The 18373-nt window shown below is 38.6% G+C and overlaps 1 protein-coding gene across 9 annotated transcripts in view; it reads right to left on the bottom strand.

Annotated features, from left to right (window-relative positions):
* The window catches only part of LOC135713046 (basic helix-loop-helix ARNT-like protein 1), a 288167-nt gene that overhangs the window by 125444 nt on the left and 144350 nt on the right, over positions 1-18373 (bottom strand). For 4 of the 9 annotated variants that reach the window (XM_065236121.1, XM_065236124.1, XM_065236125.1 and 1 more), the window contains exon 2: positions 2317-3323. The exons of 1 other annotated variant lie outside the window; for it this stretch is intronic. In XM_065236121.1, coding sequence (XP_065092193.1) covers positions 2317-2768 — 452 coding nt within the window. In that variant the 5' untranslated portion in view covers positions 2769-3323. Of the gene's footprint in view, positions 1-2316; positions 4280-18373 lie in introns of those variants that run through there. 4 more of the 9 variants (XM_065236123.1, XM_065236127.1, XM_065236122.1 and 1 more) reach the window with 3 other exon arrangements.

The following is an 18373-nucleotide window of genomic DNA, read 5'->3' as shown; positions in this document are numbered from 1 at the left end:
AGTAGTGAAACAAACCGTGAACATTTTGATTAAATTTTATAATCGCGTATCTAGATGGTACATAGACGAAAATCAGGTTGAGCGTCGTGAGATGTTCATCATTCATAGTTGATCGAAAAACCATTGAAATGCATTGTTAAGATGGTTGGAAGTACGTAGTACTAGTCTCAACTGATGAAAAGACTCAGTATTTGCAGTTTTAAGAGTCCTTCCTTAGATTAGCGAGCGGAATCTTGTAAAATGCTTACTCCTTCTGGAGGAACTTTCATATGTCGGCGACTTTTATCTTGACTTCCATAGCTCTCCCTGGCTGTCATTCGTTACGTTGAAAGGTATGCATTACCTATTCCCGTTAGAATGTAATCTATGTAATCCTAAAGCACGGCAAAATAGTTTTTACAAATACATTCATGAGAGAAATCATCCACCACAATCATCATAATCTGTAGGAAATTTGGCTGACAAATATTACGTCACATTAGGGCATTTCTTAGATATCAAGAGACTCCATTTGATTTCAGAGAACTGAACTCATAACAGTTCGTGGAACTTCGTAAAACTTCAGGGACCATCATAGATTTTCAGGATACTTCGTAGAATGTTAAACAACTTCGTGGACGATGATTACGATCGCATGAATTATTTGAAATTCGTACAAGTTCAGCAAGCTGGGTAGGAATTCAGTTGTACCTATCGAAAAATTAAAAGATGTAAGCTTTGGACAAATGTTTGAAGTACTGGGAACTGCGAAAATCCCAAGATTTCGTCGAATATTCTACATATTCAGAGAACTTTATAAAGGCTTTGAGTTCATGGAACTGAGATTAAGTTCAAGAAACTTCTTGAAAGTACAGGAATCTTCGTATAACTGATATTCACGGATTTGCGATGATATCTCTCGATATTATTCAAGACTTTTAAACTTAATCAAGTAATCTTCAGAAGATCTGCAACTGTTCAAAAAATTCAAACGACGTCTTTAAAACATCCTTCCAAGACGGAAGTTTGATTAGAGAGTATATAAAGGATATACAGCTGGTCGGAGATTTAAAGACCTCTGGATATTTTTCAAGACCTGAAGTTGATCAATTATTATTCTTAAGATATTCAACTGTTCATAAAATTAAAATAACGTCTCTAGATAGTCTCTCAAGATTGCTGGTTGGTCAGATATTAGTGAATTCAGATTGACCAGGAAATCTGAAGATCTTAAACTGGCCAAACATTCAACTGGCTCTCTCAAGATGGCAGATCGGTTAGGAAGTATTTAAAATATCTCCAGCTGATCAAAGATTGTTAGATTGTGGCGCCATCTTTGCGGAAGAGTTTTGAACTATTTGTTTATGTTAATTGATGGTCCTTATTATGATGAGGACACCAAGTCGCGAAAATGCTTAGTTTCGGAGTTATTAATTTTGCTCCGCTAGATTGTATTCCTGGCCCAGTGTGCAACGGATAGATATCGAGTAAACTAGAAGATTAAGTGTATTTTTCAACCGATTGGAGTATGAATATGGCATTAAATTTGGTTCACAGGTAAAAAGTGAGGCTACGGGACGCCAATGCATTTTTCAATAAGTATTGTCATGATTTTCAGTTAACAACTAAGTCAAAATTCCACGCATAAGAAGCATCCTTGGGATGGCAAATAGTTCTTATTGATATGAGGCAAAAAGAGTACGATTTTAAAAATACTTCGAACTTTCTGAATTAATTGGAAAACAAACAAACTGACAAGTGGTTTCACTTTAGAAACTCAGAGCTCCATTTTCTCAAAATCGCAAAAACACTGGTCATTGATTTTCATCAAACATATGCGGAAGGAAAATCGACAAAAAAATTTACTTGATCTACGCGTACATTCATAGACTGATAGAAGTTTGCTACGATTATCTAAATCTCCGAGTAGATTTTTAAGGGAAATCCAGGAACAATTACTCAGTCTATGAAAGAACTGCAGTATCGCGAATTTGAGTTCGATCCCTGGTCCGGTCGAGGAAATTTTGAACTTTAGATTTTTACTACGACCTTAACTTTAGCCCCCTTTCAACCTTGCTCTCAATACACCAGTGTGCAACGTTTTTCACCAACCGGCGACGGCGGTCTCGTTGGTTGTACCCTCCTCCTTCGGCGCTGTTTAACGCTATTGCAACAAACACTAGAGCTCTCCCATCAAGTATGGCCACGCCGGGATATTGAAATAAGAAAAATACAAGAGAGTACTACGCCGTCATTCCAAGGATTACACTGAAAACCGACAGCTGCGTTCAGTTTCCGAACCGCAAATAAGAAAGTCAATTACAAAGCATCAATTACCTGCCAAAATGATACATATTGTACATGTGTTCCGGCGGGATCGGGTAGGCCCGCGGTGATCCGCCATACCACGGCAACGAATGGCCGTAGCTCGCCCCGACCCGATGATTAATCATCGCTATCTCCGGATGTCCCCTCGGATTACCACCTGGTCCTGGTCCACTCGATGCCGGGTGGTACGCAGGAAAGTTGAACCGCCCGTCGACGGGGTCGTACGGCGAAGGCGAATACCCGTACGGTGGATTCCCGCCCGTCTCCGGGTAGGATCCCATTGTGGACGGATCGTAACACGGACCATCATCCGCGCCGACGTGGTGATTCATTGCCACCGATCCAGCACTACCACCACCACCACCACCGCGGTGATGCAGGTAATCCTCCCGGTGGTGGTAGTACCGCGAAGGATACGCGATTCCCTCCGGATTGACCGGGTAACCCTGCGAGACGTTCATCTCGACGGCGGCGGCTGCGGCTAGTGACTGTCGCTTGCCACTACTGTCACTTGTTGGATCCAGTTTGAAGCCGCGTGGTCTTAATTTTTACGATTGTTTCACCAATAGCGATTCATAACTGGATGCCGTGTTTCGCGATTGCGGAAACCGGCTTGACACTTGACACTTAATCGAACAGATTTCTCTCCGTCGCAAAATTTCAAATTCGCACTAGCAAACGGCCCGTCGTCGTCGTCGTCGATGTGGAGGCACGACAACAACCCGTTTTTTTTGGTAGATTTTTTTTTTAGTACGGTTAGATGGAACCGGAATTTTTCGTTGAGCTTGATGTTGTCGAATACATTTTGTTTGCACTATATGATGGTTTCTTTTTTGTTTTCGTCTGGTGATAGTTGAAATACTACATTTTAGGTTGGTATTGGCACTTGTTCCTCTCACAGTAAATGTCTCTAATAATAGGCATGATTAATTGAACCGATGCGGAAACCGCACTCCCGACGGTTAGGCTAATGATGGTTAGAGGTGTTCTTGGACGGTTTTAGCTGCAGGCTGCTGCTAGGTGGTTAACGCAAGAAATGCTGATATTATCAGTTTTGTTTGCTTCAGAAACACGGAATTTAAACTGTTGTTGCTGGTGGTGATGGTGGTAGTGTTGTTGTTATTGTTGCTGCTGCTGTTATTCAACACAATGTACGTCACAGTTGGAATAGAGTCACGTATTCGGTAGCAAAGAAACGGACAAATAATTTGCGAAAGATAATTACTTTTAATCTCACAGGAAACAACGAAATAGTTTTGCCACTCTGGGTGGTAGAAAACAGAAACCGAGCTAAATGTCGAAAATTAAGCATAACCATGAGTAACTGTTCATAACTGTTTTTCGAAGATGTTCTGACGTAAAGCAAAAGGATGCCGGACGAATGCTAAAATCCAGAAGTCAACCCGATTAAAAAGAACTTTACAATTTTAATATCAATAACAATCAACATTATTGTAGTTGCATTGTATTTGTCAAATGATCTTATTCACAAAACATTCTATGTAAAAAATCTCAAAAATAGAAAAAAAAACAATAAAATTCATTGTTGTTCTTCGATGGTGCATTTTTATTCGGGTAAATATGTACGATGTCGATAAATCAGTTCAAACTAATGACTTCCTCGTTTGAAAAATGAGCTTCGGGAAACAGCGACTTGCTGAACAGGAGTCTTCTGCCAACTGGTTCTTACGTTTATTTCAAATGTTGTTTGTTCAAAGCAGTTAAACGAGCGCTTGCTTACTATTTTTTGCACTCGCATTTTGTCATTTTGTTTAGCAAGTATTGAATGGAAGAATTCAGAGCAAAGCGCCTAATAATTGACCCTTCAGTTGGAATACTACTGAGCCGCGACCATCAATTCGATCCCCTATCCCAATAAACCGTTTAATCAAGCTTCTGCATTAATTTTCCGTCAGATGTCACTGCTGTTGTTTGCAGTGACATCTATCGGGAATAACGCATAATCTGCTTTTCGTTAACAGAGGATAGTGCAGTTAACAGGCCTAGAAATCCCTTTCACAGACTACACAATGAAGTACCTGTCAATGCAAAAAATGTCTGGTAGGGTAAACGCTCCTATAGTAGCGGTACGTTAGAAGCGTTAGGTTCCTATAGTTGCGTATGGAGACTCCGTACACAACTATAGGAACCTAACGCTTCTAACGTACCGCAACTATAGGAGCGTTTCCCCTACCTCTATATATGCATTTAGGTTCACATCCGAAACCCCTTCTTTTTCTGCAGACTTGACACACACAATTTCCCGCCGTTATTATTAATGTGGCAGGGTTTAGAAAGCATTTGTTGTGCCGAGTTTGCAAAAAGAAGGGATTTTGGATATTAATCTAAGTGCATAATTAAGTATACCAACAACTTTCTCAGTGCCTGGTACTCTATACTGAAGTCTGTGAGAGGGAATTCACAAATCGAGTGTCATCAAAATACATGGCATGTTGAGAGATTGAGCTCTTGAGAGAGAATTTTCTCTCTCAAATTTGAATTTTTTGGCACTCTGGGGAATGGTAGGAAAGCGGTTAGTTTTATTTAATCATAGCTTGTTTAACAATAATTTCCGAGAAAAAAACTGAACGCAAAGTTCATGAATGATTTTTTCTAGATTGCCGTTGTTTTATTTTTTACTTGAATAGGCATGAAGAATAACTATGACTAAATGGTTCCTTCTCAAGATCTATGAGATCATCTGAACGAACGAATTTGTTCAGCTTCGTTATCGTCTGGAGAACGCCTCTCCTCACTTTTTGAGTCCGTTTTGATGGTAAGGCATTATTTTGCTCATGGATTAGGAACCTACAACCTGTATGCTTACAAAAAATCTGTGTATGTGGCATCACTGACTGCATGGATTAGTTCACTCTGTCGGATAAACAAAAGTCGGAGCATCTCTACCGCGGGCGTTAAAAGGGGGTTTTAATTCCTATAACCGCAACCCAACGACTCGCACCGCAGCGTGCTAAATGGGTATGTAAAATGCAAACAAACCCGTGAACGCAATCCGGATCATCAAATTAGCAATCCGTGGACGTAGCAACGGGTCATCAAATTAGCAGACCGAGTAGAAACCCGAGATTTGACAGCAAAGCAGAGCAATTCCACACCAAATGACTAATCGATCAGACGCGACCTTCTCCGAATTGTATGAAACTTAGCATTGATTCATATTTGAGCTAAAATCCAGCCATTTTGAATTCCACAAAAATGATTAAAATGACGTATTTATTTTTTTATTTCTCAATAAATCATAACTCCTCTGAGACAACTGTCGGAATCCGTTTGAATGCCTGTAAGATTCTTTATTCAAATACGTTGCCATTCTCGTCAAGAGTCGATGAAATCGCTATCATGGTTCCGTTGAAACACCTTTCGGCGTCCGTAGGAATTCCGGTCAAGCTCTATTGGAAACTCAATTCTATTCGGTTGGAATTTCTGTCGGAATCCATTGTAATCCTACTAGTTGGAATCCGCGTAAGTCATTTTTAGGATCCATTGAAATTCATTTTTAGATCCGCTGGGATTCCTATTCAGATCGGTTGAAATGTTTGTCAAAATCCGTTGGAATCCTTCTAGTTTGAATCCGTATAAGTCACTTATAGGATTCATTGGAATCCCGTTTTAGATGCGTTGGAATCCCTTTTTAAAAGCGTTCGAATCCCTATTCAGATCGGTTGAAATTTCTGTCGGAGTCCGTTGTAATGCTACTAGTTGGAATCCGGTTAAGTCACTTATGGACAGTGATGCGTGCTGTCAACAATGTCAATTGATGTAAGCTAGCACTGAATTTCATTTCCGACACTGATATTTGCAGTAAGCATGTTGATATTAGTATATGAATATCACTAAGGAAAAGTTCGAAATCTTTTATCTCAGTAAATCAACTTGTTTGTATAACCGTTGCATTGTTTTAATATTACTGATGAGTTTTCGAAACATCGGAACTCAATTAGCTGCCGTATATAAGACACATTTATGTTAGAATTTAGAATATCAGTGGTCCCTTTACGATGTCAATGTCATTTGAGCACTGACATTGAGGTGAATGATATTGATATTTCAACTGTCTGAACTAATACTGACATCTGGTGGCTAATGAAATTCAGCATTTTGTGAGTATTGATATTGATATTTTGCAGCACTGCTTTATGGATCTATTGGAATCCCTTTTAAGATCCGCTGTAATCCCTATTCAAGTCGGTTAGACTGTCTTTCGAAATACGTTGGAATCCTCCAAGGTTGAATCCGGTTAATCCACTTTTAGGATTAATAGAAATCCCTTTTTAGATGCGTTGGAATCCCTATTCAGTTCGGTTGGAATTTCTATCGGAATCCGTTTAAGTATCTTTCAGGGTCCATTGGAAGCCCTATTTAGACCGGTTGGAATTCCTGTCAGGACCCATTGGAATACCTGTCGGGATCCGTTGAAGTTCCAGTTAAGTTTAATTGGTATCCATTTTCAGATCGGTTGAACTTACTGTCGAAATCTTGAACTTCGTTGATCTTACTCCTGACGGAATCCGTTAAAATTCCGTTCGGTATCTGCCGTAGTCTCTGTGAGAATCCTATGGAATCCTTTCTTAGATAGGTTCCAATCCCTGACAGGGTCCACTGGAATATCTGTCGGGATCCGTTGGAGTGCCGGTTGTGATTAATTGGTATCCATAATCACATCGGTTAGAAGTACTGTCGGAATCCATTTAAGTTCTAGTCAAAATCCGTTTGAGTTTCTATCAGGATCTATTGGAATTCTATCGGGATCCGTTAAAATCCCTAAAATAAATCCGATAAAATCCATGCCAAAATGTGTTGGAATTCCTGTCAGAATCCACTGGATATCATTATCGCATATTAGCTTATTGCGTGTTCTCAACACAGTGTTTTTTTGATGTACTTCCACAGTTATTAATTTTGAACTTTCGATGCCTTTACCATTTTTGCAATAGCACAATTGTGTGGCAAGTACAATCATACTCTATGCTCAGGGATATCGGGAAATTTTCCAACCCGACCGGACCGGGAATCGAACCCAGGCACCTCCCGCATGGTCTTGTTTTGTAGCTGTGTCTTTGCCAACTGAGCTAAGGGAGGCCCAGTAATCTCTGATGTAATCCCTTAAAATTACAGTCAATATAAATGTCAATGGATTTCCTTTTCAGATTGGTTTCAATTGCTATTGGGATCTATTTGATTTGCTATCGGGTTTGGTCCCTCCCATTCCTGGAATCCCTATCGGATCAGGATTCATTGGAATCCCTTTTCAGATCTGTTTGATTTCCTGTTGGAATCCTAGTCGCTATTCGTTCGGATTGGAATACAATTTGAGATCGATTGGAATTCCTCTTCAGATCCGTTGGATTTCGAGTCAGAGATCGTTTAAATCCTTATCAAGATACGTTGCAGTTCCTGTAATGATCCACTGAATCCTATTAAGATCCATCGGAATGCTTGCAATGATCCGTTGAAACCTCTATCCGAATTCATTTGAATCCCTATCAACAAGATTTGTTAAAGTCCCTGTTGGGATGCGTTAAAATGCCTATTGGTATGCGATAAAACCCCATTCGGGATCCAGGTTTCATCTTACTGGATCTTACTGGTAGCAATTACCTGGTGGTACTGAATTGAAATATCTCATGCACTCAAAATTGATCCAATTTCAAAAGCAGGAAATCGAGCCTCCTAAGTTTCAGAAACCGAAAAATGATCTTGATAAGTTGTAGAATAAATCCTAATAAGTTTTAGAAGCTAAGTACCGTTTCTCTCAAGCAGAAACTAAAAAAAAATCCGAGTTAGTTGGAATTGCTATCTAATATCAACAAGAAGCTTTAGTGGGATAATTTATTAGTTAGAAAAAGTTCTGAAAAGGGTAGGTTTATAGTTCCGCTAGAGTACGGAAGTATGAAAGTTGGATAGAAGTTGAATGTAAAAATTGTTCCTAATTAGTTGCAGTTGCCAAAAACTATTGCTTATCAGGTGCTGAAGTCAATGCCGCCGGTGGTGAAGTGATACGCGTAATTACCTCTCACCCCAGCAGGCCTGGGTTCAATCCCAGTCGGCGCTGCCGGGATGTTCTGAGGCATAACATCTCTGATCACGCTTTCCTTCGGCAAGTAAAGGCGTTGGTCTCCGGATCATGAGTTTGATGAGTCGATAGAGGTAGGGTCCAGGTATGGGAGCTCTAGGATTTACAAAAAACTTTTAGGATTCTGGGACTTCAGCAAACCGTTCCGGATATGGAAAAAGATTTGAAATCCCAGACTTGAAGAACCCTCCCACTTTTCATGTGTCTCAGAATTCAGGAATAGTTTTCAAGATGTTGGAACTAATTCAAGCAGCTGGACTTTTTCTTATTGCGAAATCCAGAAATCCGTAAAACTTAGAGACTGAGAACGTTTTGAGATTATGGACATGAGATTTTCAATTCTCAAGATTGTGAGGGGAATTTCAGGCGGAAGTTGAGCATGAACAGCTGTAATTGCACAGAGAACCAAAAGACGATGTTTGACAGTAGTGGTCATCCTCAATGAGCAAGTGCTAGTGAGCACAGAGATCTTATGTATTTTGTGCAATTCCCGTACCGATTACGACCAAAACCCAATCATATAGCGATAGGGAAGGAACTTGTTGGCGTGATACTCGCTTTATTGGAAGATAATCACAAGAAGGGTTAATGAGGTCTGATAACTACCTTCTCATCAACAAGCAAAAACGGTTGCGAATAGGCCACCGAGCCCCCATTTCACCTTGATCATGCTGAGCCATCACCGTTCCAATCTGGTGAATATGACGATGATTATCAGGCAAAATTAAATATAAATAATAAAATTACAGCAACGAAGGCAAAGAATGACCTTTTTGGGATGAATCATCCATCATTTCCAATCATGCGCAAGTTCGCTTTCCAATAGTTCACTGGACCACAACTCTTCCACCCAACCGGTGTTGGCAAAACCCGATTATCGTTCCCGAAAATGCATGCCTGTCATTTAAGGTGAAAGTGACCTAGTGAGTACATAAACATTTCAGAAGTGGTTTTCTCTGAGACATCACTTCAAATTGCAAAGAGCTCTCGTTGATGATTTCCTTTTATTTTTCCGCACAAAACGACGAGAGCCTTTTCCAATCTGACGTGTTGTCTCATAGAAATCTATTTTTGAAATTTTTATTTACTCACTAGGTCAATTTCACTTTGAGGAGAAATCCAACGAATTCTGATCGGAATTCGAAGGGAATCCTGAAGAGAATTCCTAAGGATTTCTTATGACAATTTCAAAGGAATTCCGAGTAAAATTTTGAGGGAACTAGGAAAAAAATTGTAGGAGAAATCTGAGCATAATTCAAAAGAATTGGATTTCTGATAATAGTGCCGTCGGAATTTTGGGAGCATTTCAAGATAATTCTGAGGAGAATTCTAGCAGAATTTCGAGGAAACTTCTATGGGATATAAGGAGCTTAGTTCTATGCCGAAGGAAATTTCATGGTATTTTTGGTAATATATGATAAGATAGCTTAAAATTATTCAAATCGTAATTTAAAGAGAAGTCCATGACAGTTCAGATTAGGACTCCAAGGCCATTTTGAAGGAAATTTCTTAAAAATGCGTGGGATTACAATGAAGTGCTGACCAAAGCAGCAATACGGATTTTTTAGCAGTGATCGAATTCTGAAACCATTCCATTTTTTCGCGTGACCCAGAAATGTTAACCACTGTAAACCATTAATTCCATATCGATTACTCACAGTTCAATCCCATAGCCATGTATGTAAAGTATCTAATTGCTTCCAATCATCACTCGCGGTAAACGGTCACGTGGGATATTGACACCTGATTTCGGTTTGGACTGTAGGTGGAAATAAATATCACCACATCAACCACCTCAACTCACAAGACCGTGACCGGCGAGAGACTCATACATATGTATGATGGAGGTGGTGGTGGTCGTATAATTGTACCACATTACACTGGACAATGTCATGACACGTTGAAATTGGGTACAAATTTCCTTCCTAAATATATGCTAATTGAAAGCAATTCGAACCTGGGAAACGGCGATTACTCGACAGCGAAGTTGCAACATTTTTCTCTCTCTCTCTCTATCTCTCTCTTATAATTAGCATATGTCACACGAACTTGCGATCGAACCCTTTCAATGCCTGGACCATTCAGCACGGAACCGTCTTTAATTCCTAGCAGCAGAGAAAAATCAATCAACTTCATTTTCAGCGATGCGATGATCGATTAAGCATCAGACGAACGCACAAAAGGCTCCTGTCTGTCAGAAATTTAATGGTGATATCAATATTTGCCACAAACAGCTTGCCAAATAAAACGCGGCCCACCGGCGGCAGCAGTCCCATTAAAGGCTGGCCAGTTGGAATACTCTAACGCGTTGAAAAGGGACACGCATTTCTTTGCGCGCCGATAAAATCCATCTCGGAGCCATAGAGATCCGAGAGCTTCCAAGAAGTGGGATGATTTTTTTTTTCCTATGCTGGCATCCGTCTCTTTCCCATCATCTCAAGTAGGTACGTGCGTTTGTGTTCGAGATCCTACGATGACAGACACCGAGTACTTTGTGGATGGCTGAAACTTTGGGCGGCAAGCAACAACACGCCCCAGGCATCATCCATCAATAATCTGAGCAAGAGCTCTTCTCCTGTTGATGGCAGAGAACAGGGATCGCCCTAATACGACGCTGGATAAGGTGGTGGTGGTGGTGATGGTGGGGTCTTCCAAGAATCTTGGAAAACCATCATCGGCAATTTTCTTCGGGTTGGGCCTTGTTGTTGAGCAGCGAGAGCGCGAAGGATAGCTCTTTATGAGAAAATCGATTCCTCATAACGGCCTCTAGGTGGCGCGCAGCTCGGTTAAGCTTTGCTTCAGAGACCCAGACGGGGATGATGCCTACTGATGAGTGGGAGGCAAAGCACAATTTTGTGTGGTAGTACATATTCTTGTTGTGCTCGCCGAGAGCTGCAGTCAGCTTGGCAGCAGTTGCGACACAATCGAAGATTTCTACGAATTCAGTTCCACACAAACAAGGCTTTGCGTCCTCGGGGGAGGAGGGGAGGGGAGGGGGGTTTTGGTTGGTATGAAAGCAACATAATTGATAGATACTTCGGTTGATGAACATTTTCATTGCTTTCTAAATGAAGCAGTTGAAGTGGTTTTTTTTCATTTCAGAATGAGGGACAAGTGTGAGTGCAAATAGATCTAAGATGTGTTTGCTTTGACTCTGGAAACGGATAAAACAAATGTTCTGATTTGTGCGTCAAACGAAAAATAGCAAAGGTTAAGCGGAGCAGTGATTCCCGTTCCAACAGGTGGATTTTCATCGAAATAAAAAAAAAATCCTTATAGGTCTGGGCCGTGCCTGATGGTCGTTGTTACATATTAAAACTTCAATATCAGCTTGAAAGGCTAAAACAACCTTCCAACGCTATACAGGGTTATAAGAACACCAAATCGCTTAAACCAGCGTTTCTCAATCCATTGGGTCACAACTTACTTATGAACTGCAGGATGTTCTCGAATGGGTAGCAAGATCTCCGACAACTTAGTCCCATGTTTTCACAATTTAATTGAAAATTTGAACTGAATTGAACATTACCAATTACGTTGGGGCGATCCAAATTTAGTTAAACTTGGAATCGAATCGCTTTAAATTTTATGTTAGTAAAGTCTCCTTAACTTCTTTTGTTCAATCATTAAAGGCTAGGGATTTTCAGACCGTTTTTGATTTTTATTCGCTTCGATTGCATGAAATCAGCTGTAAAAAGGGGTAGGGTCATTAGACCAAATGCCGTTAAGCCCGAATGGATCATCAGGTCGAATTTAGAACAATCCAACTAATTTGAACTATGACCATTCTTTGACACTGCTTTCAGCACTCTGGGACTTTGGAAAATTTAGAGAGTCATGACCATTTCTTGTACTGAGCAGTTGAAAAAAGGGGTAGGACCATTACACCGAATGTCATTTAGTCCAAATCGGTCATTAGGCTAAATTTAAAATAGTTTAGGTTTGAGCTATGACTATTCTTTGAAACCGTTTTCAACACTCTGGGACTTTGGGAAATTTTCAAAATCTATGTTTGAGATACTTCTAAGAACTAAGAAATAAGTAACATCGGATTATTAATAAATAAGGATCACGAGCTTAGCTATAATTTTTAAGATCTTCGTCATGTAATTTTTTTTTTTTTTTTGAGATTCTGGGACATAGTTAAATTTGAAAATCTTGTGTGTAGAAAATGTTTTAAGCTCGAGAAATTACTATGTAGGCAATAAATTGTGATCCTGGTTATCTAGAAAGTTGTTTCCATGGCAATGTTTTTTATAAGGTCGTATCTGAAGCGATTTTAAAAACCAGAAATCGCCATCTTGGATTCAAAAATGATGTAGAACATCGATTACCTGTCGATCCCTGTCGTCACCGTTCCGAAATCATCAATAATAGCATTTAGAAGAAGAATGTCGTGGAAAATATCTTTCTAGATGACCAGGATCACTAGACATTGTCTGTACAGTAATTTCTCAGTCGTACTAGTGTCGCATAGTGTGAGAATTCCAAACTAATATGTCAACTATCTGGAATGCCTCGGTCACCTGAACAACTTTGCTGAAGACACTAACTTCCCAGATGATCAGCATTTTGAATTACAGCGTATAGATTGTATACTAGCGCCGCGTAGTGACATAATACTGAACTTGTCTGTGTAGCATTCGGAAGTCCTAAGTTACGGTACAGTCAGCTACAAACCTAATCACAATTTTAAACTGTTGTGCAAAACCCAGATCGGACAGGACAGATTTCAATAAAACCAAAAGCATATAAAAAGTCTATGTTATATCAGGGAATTAAGAAAATGCTATCTTCCGATGCTAACCGACGATACAAAATACTAGTAAACGGAATCATGATCAGTGTACAGTATGGATTATCATTTGTGCCACACATCATGATCAGCAACAAAAACGATAATCTACTGATATGATAACAATCACTTTGTATTGTTGTTTATTAATTTATTTGATAAGGCTCAAACGAATTAACTTTACAGAGCCGAAGATTCTTGGTCACTATACAATACATCTTAAAACTATAGTCAAAAGGTACAACTAAAACGCCTTCTCCATCGGCCGCTTCCAGTGGTTTCATTGTATGGCAGTTACGCCAACGGGGGTCAGAGCGCTTCCATTGCAGCAATGGACGCAAAACGTGGTCAGAACTCACACACTCATCACTAAACGGTTGCTTTCTAAAGTCGATGACGCATCGACCGATAGAACTGCTAATGAAGAATAATGAGGAGCACCACACAATGGTTGCTTCCGAGAAAACAGACGATCGCGTGGCACACATCAAGAGTGGCCTGCTTTTGTCGACAGCCGAGTGAACACTGAATCACTTTGTAATGTACCTCGAAATTTAGGAACTTTCTGTCTTCAGAATAGTTGTTCTAAAGGTCAAATACCCTACAATGTGGATATTTCTGGGATCGGGATGACACATATATGTTGAAAATCAATGTAGGGCGCAATTTTGAAATCCGTCATTCATTGGTTTCGGAAAAAAAAACTGTCAAATACCCTACAATATGGGTATTTCTGGAACTGGAATAACGTGCTGGAGCTGGAATAATGAGTAGATGTTTTAGAAAAAAATGACAAATAATTAGTTAAAATTACGGCCGAAATAGATTTTTGACATCTACATGTCATCCCGGTTTCAAAAATACGCATATTGTAGGGTACAGCTGTTTCTAAAAGCAAAAGCCGCCATCTTGGATTCCCGAATAGCGGCAGATATTAATATTCTACATCTGCATGTCATCCCTGTTCCGAAAATAAGGGGTAATTGACAGTTTTTCTGAAATCGATGGCCATCATCTTGGAATTCCAAATAGAGCCGGACATCAATTTTCGACAGTTTTTTTTTTAAATAGAAGGCCACTATATTGGATTTCAAAAATACCCATATTATGGGTATTTGATTAGCCTTGTTTTACATGGGGAATTTTCAGTGAAGGCAGCTGATGATGATGATCAGAGATTATCGCTATTTCAAATGATCATGATCTGTTTCACAAATGATAATGCATTATCGTTTCCAGAACTGTCCATTGTGATTTATGGATTTGTACTAATCATGAGTGTAACCAAAATGAGAATGCCATTATCTTTATCTGAATCGTTGAGTTTGATTCCCTGTATGACTACAAATTGTCATAAAGATGACCATTTCCATGTTAGGGTGGTTCACAAAATCGATTTTTTTTTAAATGACTTAAATTTTGAACCACTGAGCCGATTTTAAAGATCGAAGAATCAAATGAAAGGTAATTAAAACAACTTTTTAGAAAAAAAGCTAAAATGATTTAAAAAAATTGAGATCTTGTATTGAAAAACATTAATTTTTTTTTTTTTTTTTTTTGATAGAGGCCGCAATATGTTTTTATATTTTTACTCGAAAATTTAGGCAAAAACACATTATATCACAAAATCAACGATCCTTTTTTTTCGTTTTCGAGTTATAATTTTTTGAAGTAATCAATTTTTGGGTTTTCGCTCAATACTTCTATGCGACTAGACTACCATGCGTCTCCATCGATTTATAGCGACAGCTAAAGAAATTCCACTAGAACACTGACCCATGCATAAAACCATTCAAATTATCTAGATTCATAAGCTTTGAAAGTTTTGAGAACAAACTCAAATATCTCGGAACAAGATTTTAGATATTTAACAGCTTCAATCCAGTTTAGACTTTAAAGTAAATTTTTTAAGCGATTTGAGAATTCAACTTCTAGATCTATTTTTTTTTTATCAAACTCGGGATCTTGGTGGGTTAAATTCTGTAATATTTTAATGGTTACGAATATTGAAAATTTGTACAAATCCCGGATCTGTTGTCTCGAGTTCTACAACTCAAATTTTAATTTGTTTTTTTTTTCAAGCTGATCATTTTAAATTTGCCTATGCCTGGATTTTTTTAATCAAATCCGGTATCTCGATTTATTATATTTTAAGTAGTTTTTCCAAACCTCAGGATATCAAAAGTCGCATCATAAGTGCCGTAATTTATAATCTTGAAAATATTTCTTTGTCTAGAATTTCTGGGTTCATAATATTTTTTCGAGGTGCAGGATCATAGAACAAGGAAAAAAATCAGGATATTGAGCATTCTTACTAATTTGGGACATTTAAATTTTTAAATTTTTGAATTTTTAAAATTGCCGTCAGTTTATTACAATACCCTTGATTTTGTTTTATTTTTTATCCAGGATACTTATTTGAAAGTTAGTTCTACTCTGGGCCTTAAATTTTGTTTCCATATTCCAAGATCTCAATTAGCTCTTTCCAAGTCCGACATCCGATAAATCTTAAATTACCCACATCCTTGGTATTTATTTTCAGACTGGGGTCTTAAACAAGACTAAATTAAAATTAAAAAAAGGTTCATGAGTACGATACCTTGCTCATCTGTCTGGTTTAAAATATGTATTAACAATATTTATAAGTCCAGAATTCATCGAAACTCAAATGATACAGAGAATTTTTTAAAGCCTAGGATTTTAATGAAAAGCTAAGTCCACTATCTTCAAAATTTCCCTAAAGTCCGAAACCTTGATAGTGAAATACGTTCCAGAACCTTGAATAAATAGGCCATGTTTTGGAACCTTAAAAAAATGTTTCTAGTCCAAGAACTTTTCGCTGGATTTAAATAGTTCAAGTTTAAGCCTTCTAAAAACATTATTTCACTTTGATTGTGATATTATTACAGTTTGTGATGCAGTTTTGATAAGGATTGAGAAATAATTCCCTGAATTTTAAGAAAATTCCTTGAGAAATTCCCTGATTTTCCAGATTTTTCCAGATAGTCGACACCCTGATCTGAGTAGTTACAAAACCTTTTAATCGTCGGAAAACTTCTATGAAACAGAGCTTAAGAAGAAAAAATACTGTTTTCAAGACCCGTCACCAGCCAAGAATCAATGTTGCTGTCATGAGGGTTCTGTAGACCATACATTTTGGACTTGTAGAATGCTATAAAACCACAATAAAGCTTGCAATGGTACTTGGGCAGGGAGGCCACTGGATTAAAGAATTTGAATTCCTGATTTTCCCAGATGTCTAACATAGCTTTTCCGGTTTAAACAAAATCCCCCTGTAACATTACAGGAAATATCGAGTTTCTACCATGATCAAGATAAAATTTAAACGGTTACTTGCGCCATAGATTATAATTTCAGAAAAATTTTAATCCTAGGAATTCGGTTAGTAGTTGTGAGATAGAACTACGTAGTTTTCAAGGGGATTCATAAGATAATTGCTAAGAAATTCCTAGGAGTATCGTTGGAAAATTAACTGGGTCCTCATAGCCTAGTCAGTAAAGGCACGGTATTACCAAGCCGGAGGCGGCGGTTTCGATTCCCGGTCCGGTCGAGGGAATCTTTCGGGTTGGAAATTTTCTCGACTTCCCTGGGCATAGAGTATCATTGTGCATGCCACACAATATACAAATTCATGCATTGGTATTGGCATCGAAAGCTCTCAATCAATAACTGTGGAAGTGCATTTAGAACACTAAGTTGCGAGCACGCAATAAGCAAGTATGCGCTAAGCAATAAGCTTGAAATGCGAATAAGCAGAAGACGATCGTTGGAAAATTTTGAGAAGAAACTCAACGCATTATTAGAAGAAATTCAAACGGGTTCTGATGAAAATCTAAAACAAATTGCTGAATTTCAACTTTTCAAGCGAATTATGGAGAAAAATTGAAGGGCATTCTTGCGAGAATTATTGGGAATAATAAGATAATTGCAGAATAGATTTGAAGAGTTTCCTGAAGGGGATTCCTAAACTGGTTTGCAGAGAATTACGAAGGATGCTTTGGCCAAAAACTTCAAGGGAATCAGAGTTGGTTGGAAATGCTAACATGAAGCTTTAGTGTGATGATTTATTAGCTAGAGAATGATCTTTAGAAGAGGGTAGGTGGATAGTTCCGTTAGAGTACGGCAGTATGAAAATTGAATAGAAGTTGAAAATGAGCGAAGGGCCATTAAAGCGACAGTTTTCAAGATGACGCACATTTTTGCCTAGCCCGTACGATGTACGCGGGGACTTGAAGTATGTCTCCAAGTCCACAGGCAAAAATGTGCGTCCCTCTTGTTGCTCATAAACTGACTGCGGCTGTGGAATAGTTCTAGCGACGTTTTCATCACTACCTAAAGCCCCACGTTGCGAGAGCATTTCCAGTCGATGGTGTGTTATAATGCAGTTCTTCTTTACCCAACTATTGTGTTGCTCCTCTCGTCATGACCAACGTGATCATCTCAGAGAGAAAGCAGTAGGGTGGTTGTTGCGTGCTGTACCATCATCAGCATTGTTGACGGCTACTCCCGCCTTGAGTTGTTACATTCAAAGGGAATGCCAGAGACAATCATAATATTATTCAGGGGAATTCTGAAAGCAACTCTGAAGACATCTTAGCATGACCCCAAGAAATTTTTTGACAAAATTTCCCATATGTCCCAATGTAGAACTATCTTCTAGAAATCTATTAATGACCAGGTTCATTCAGAAATTGAAAATATTTGAGTTCCCGGTTACAGAAAATTCAAGATTCAGGATTTGTATTTTTTTAACTGCGACATCGTAAAGTTTTTAAGATTTCATACTTACAACAAAAGCTTAAGATCTTAGTCTAAGCAAACTCTTCAAAAAGGGCAAGTCTGACTCGCACGACACGATTCGAACGTCATTCAGGGTATGAACTGAAAAATGAAAAATAAATTCCCTGATTTTCCAGTCTGGGAAAAAAACCATGCACCGTTGAAGTGATGGTTCCGAAGAAAATCAAAAAATTAATGAAACATCTTAAATTATAAGTGAATTTACAGTTTTGCAATTATACTTTACAGGAAAATTATGTTGTAATGGTTTGATTACTAAGTAAATTATAAAGCACGTCATACAGTTATAGGCATCATTTCTTATAGATGTGGTTGTGGCTGAATTAGGTTTCTATAAGAGAGGAAATTATTGCTTC

This window comes from Ochlerotatus camptorhynchus, unplaced genomic scaffold (genome assembly GCF_037179485.1).
Source record: "Ochlerotatus camptorhynchus isolate MF236.1 unplaced genomic scaffold, CSIRO-AGI_Acam_v1.1 ptg000530l, whole genome shotgun sequence".
NCBI lineage: Eukaryota > Metazoa > Arthropoda > Insecta > Diptera > Culicidae > Ochlerotatus > Ochlerotatus camptorhynchus.
The sequence above is the reverse complement of the archived record's forward strand: the minus strand, read 5'-3'. Positions and strand labels throughout refer to the sequence as shown.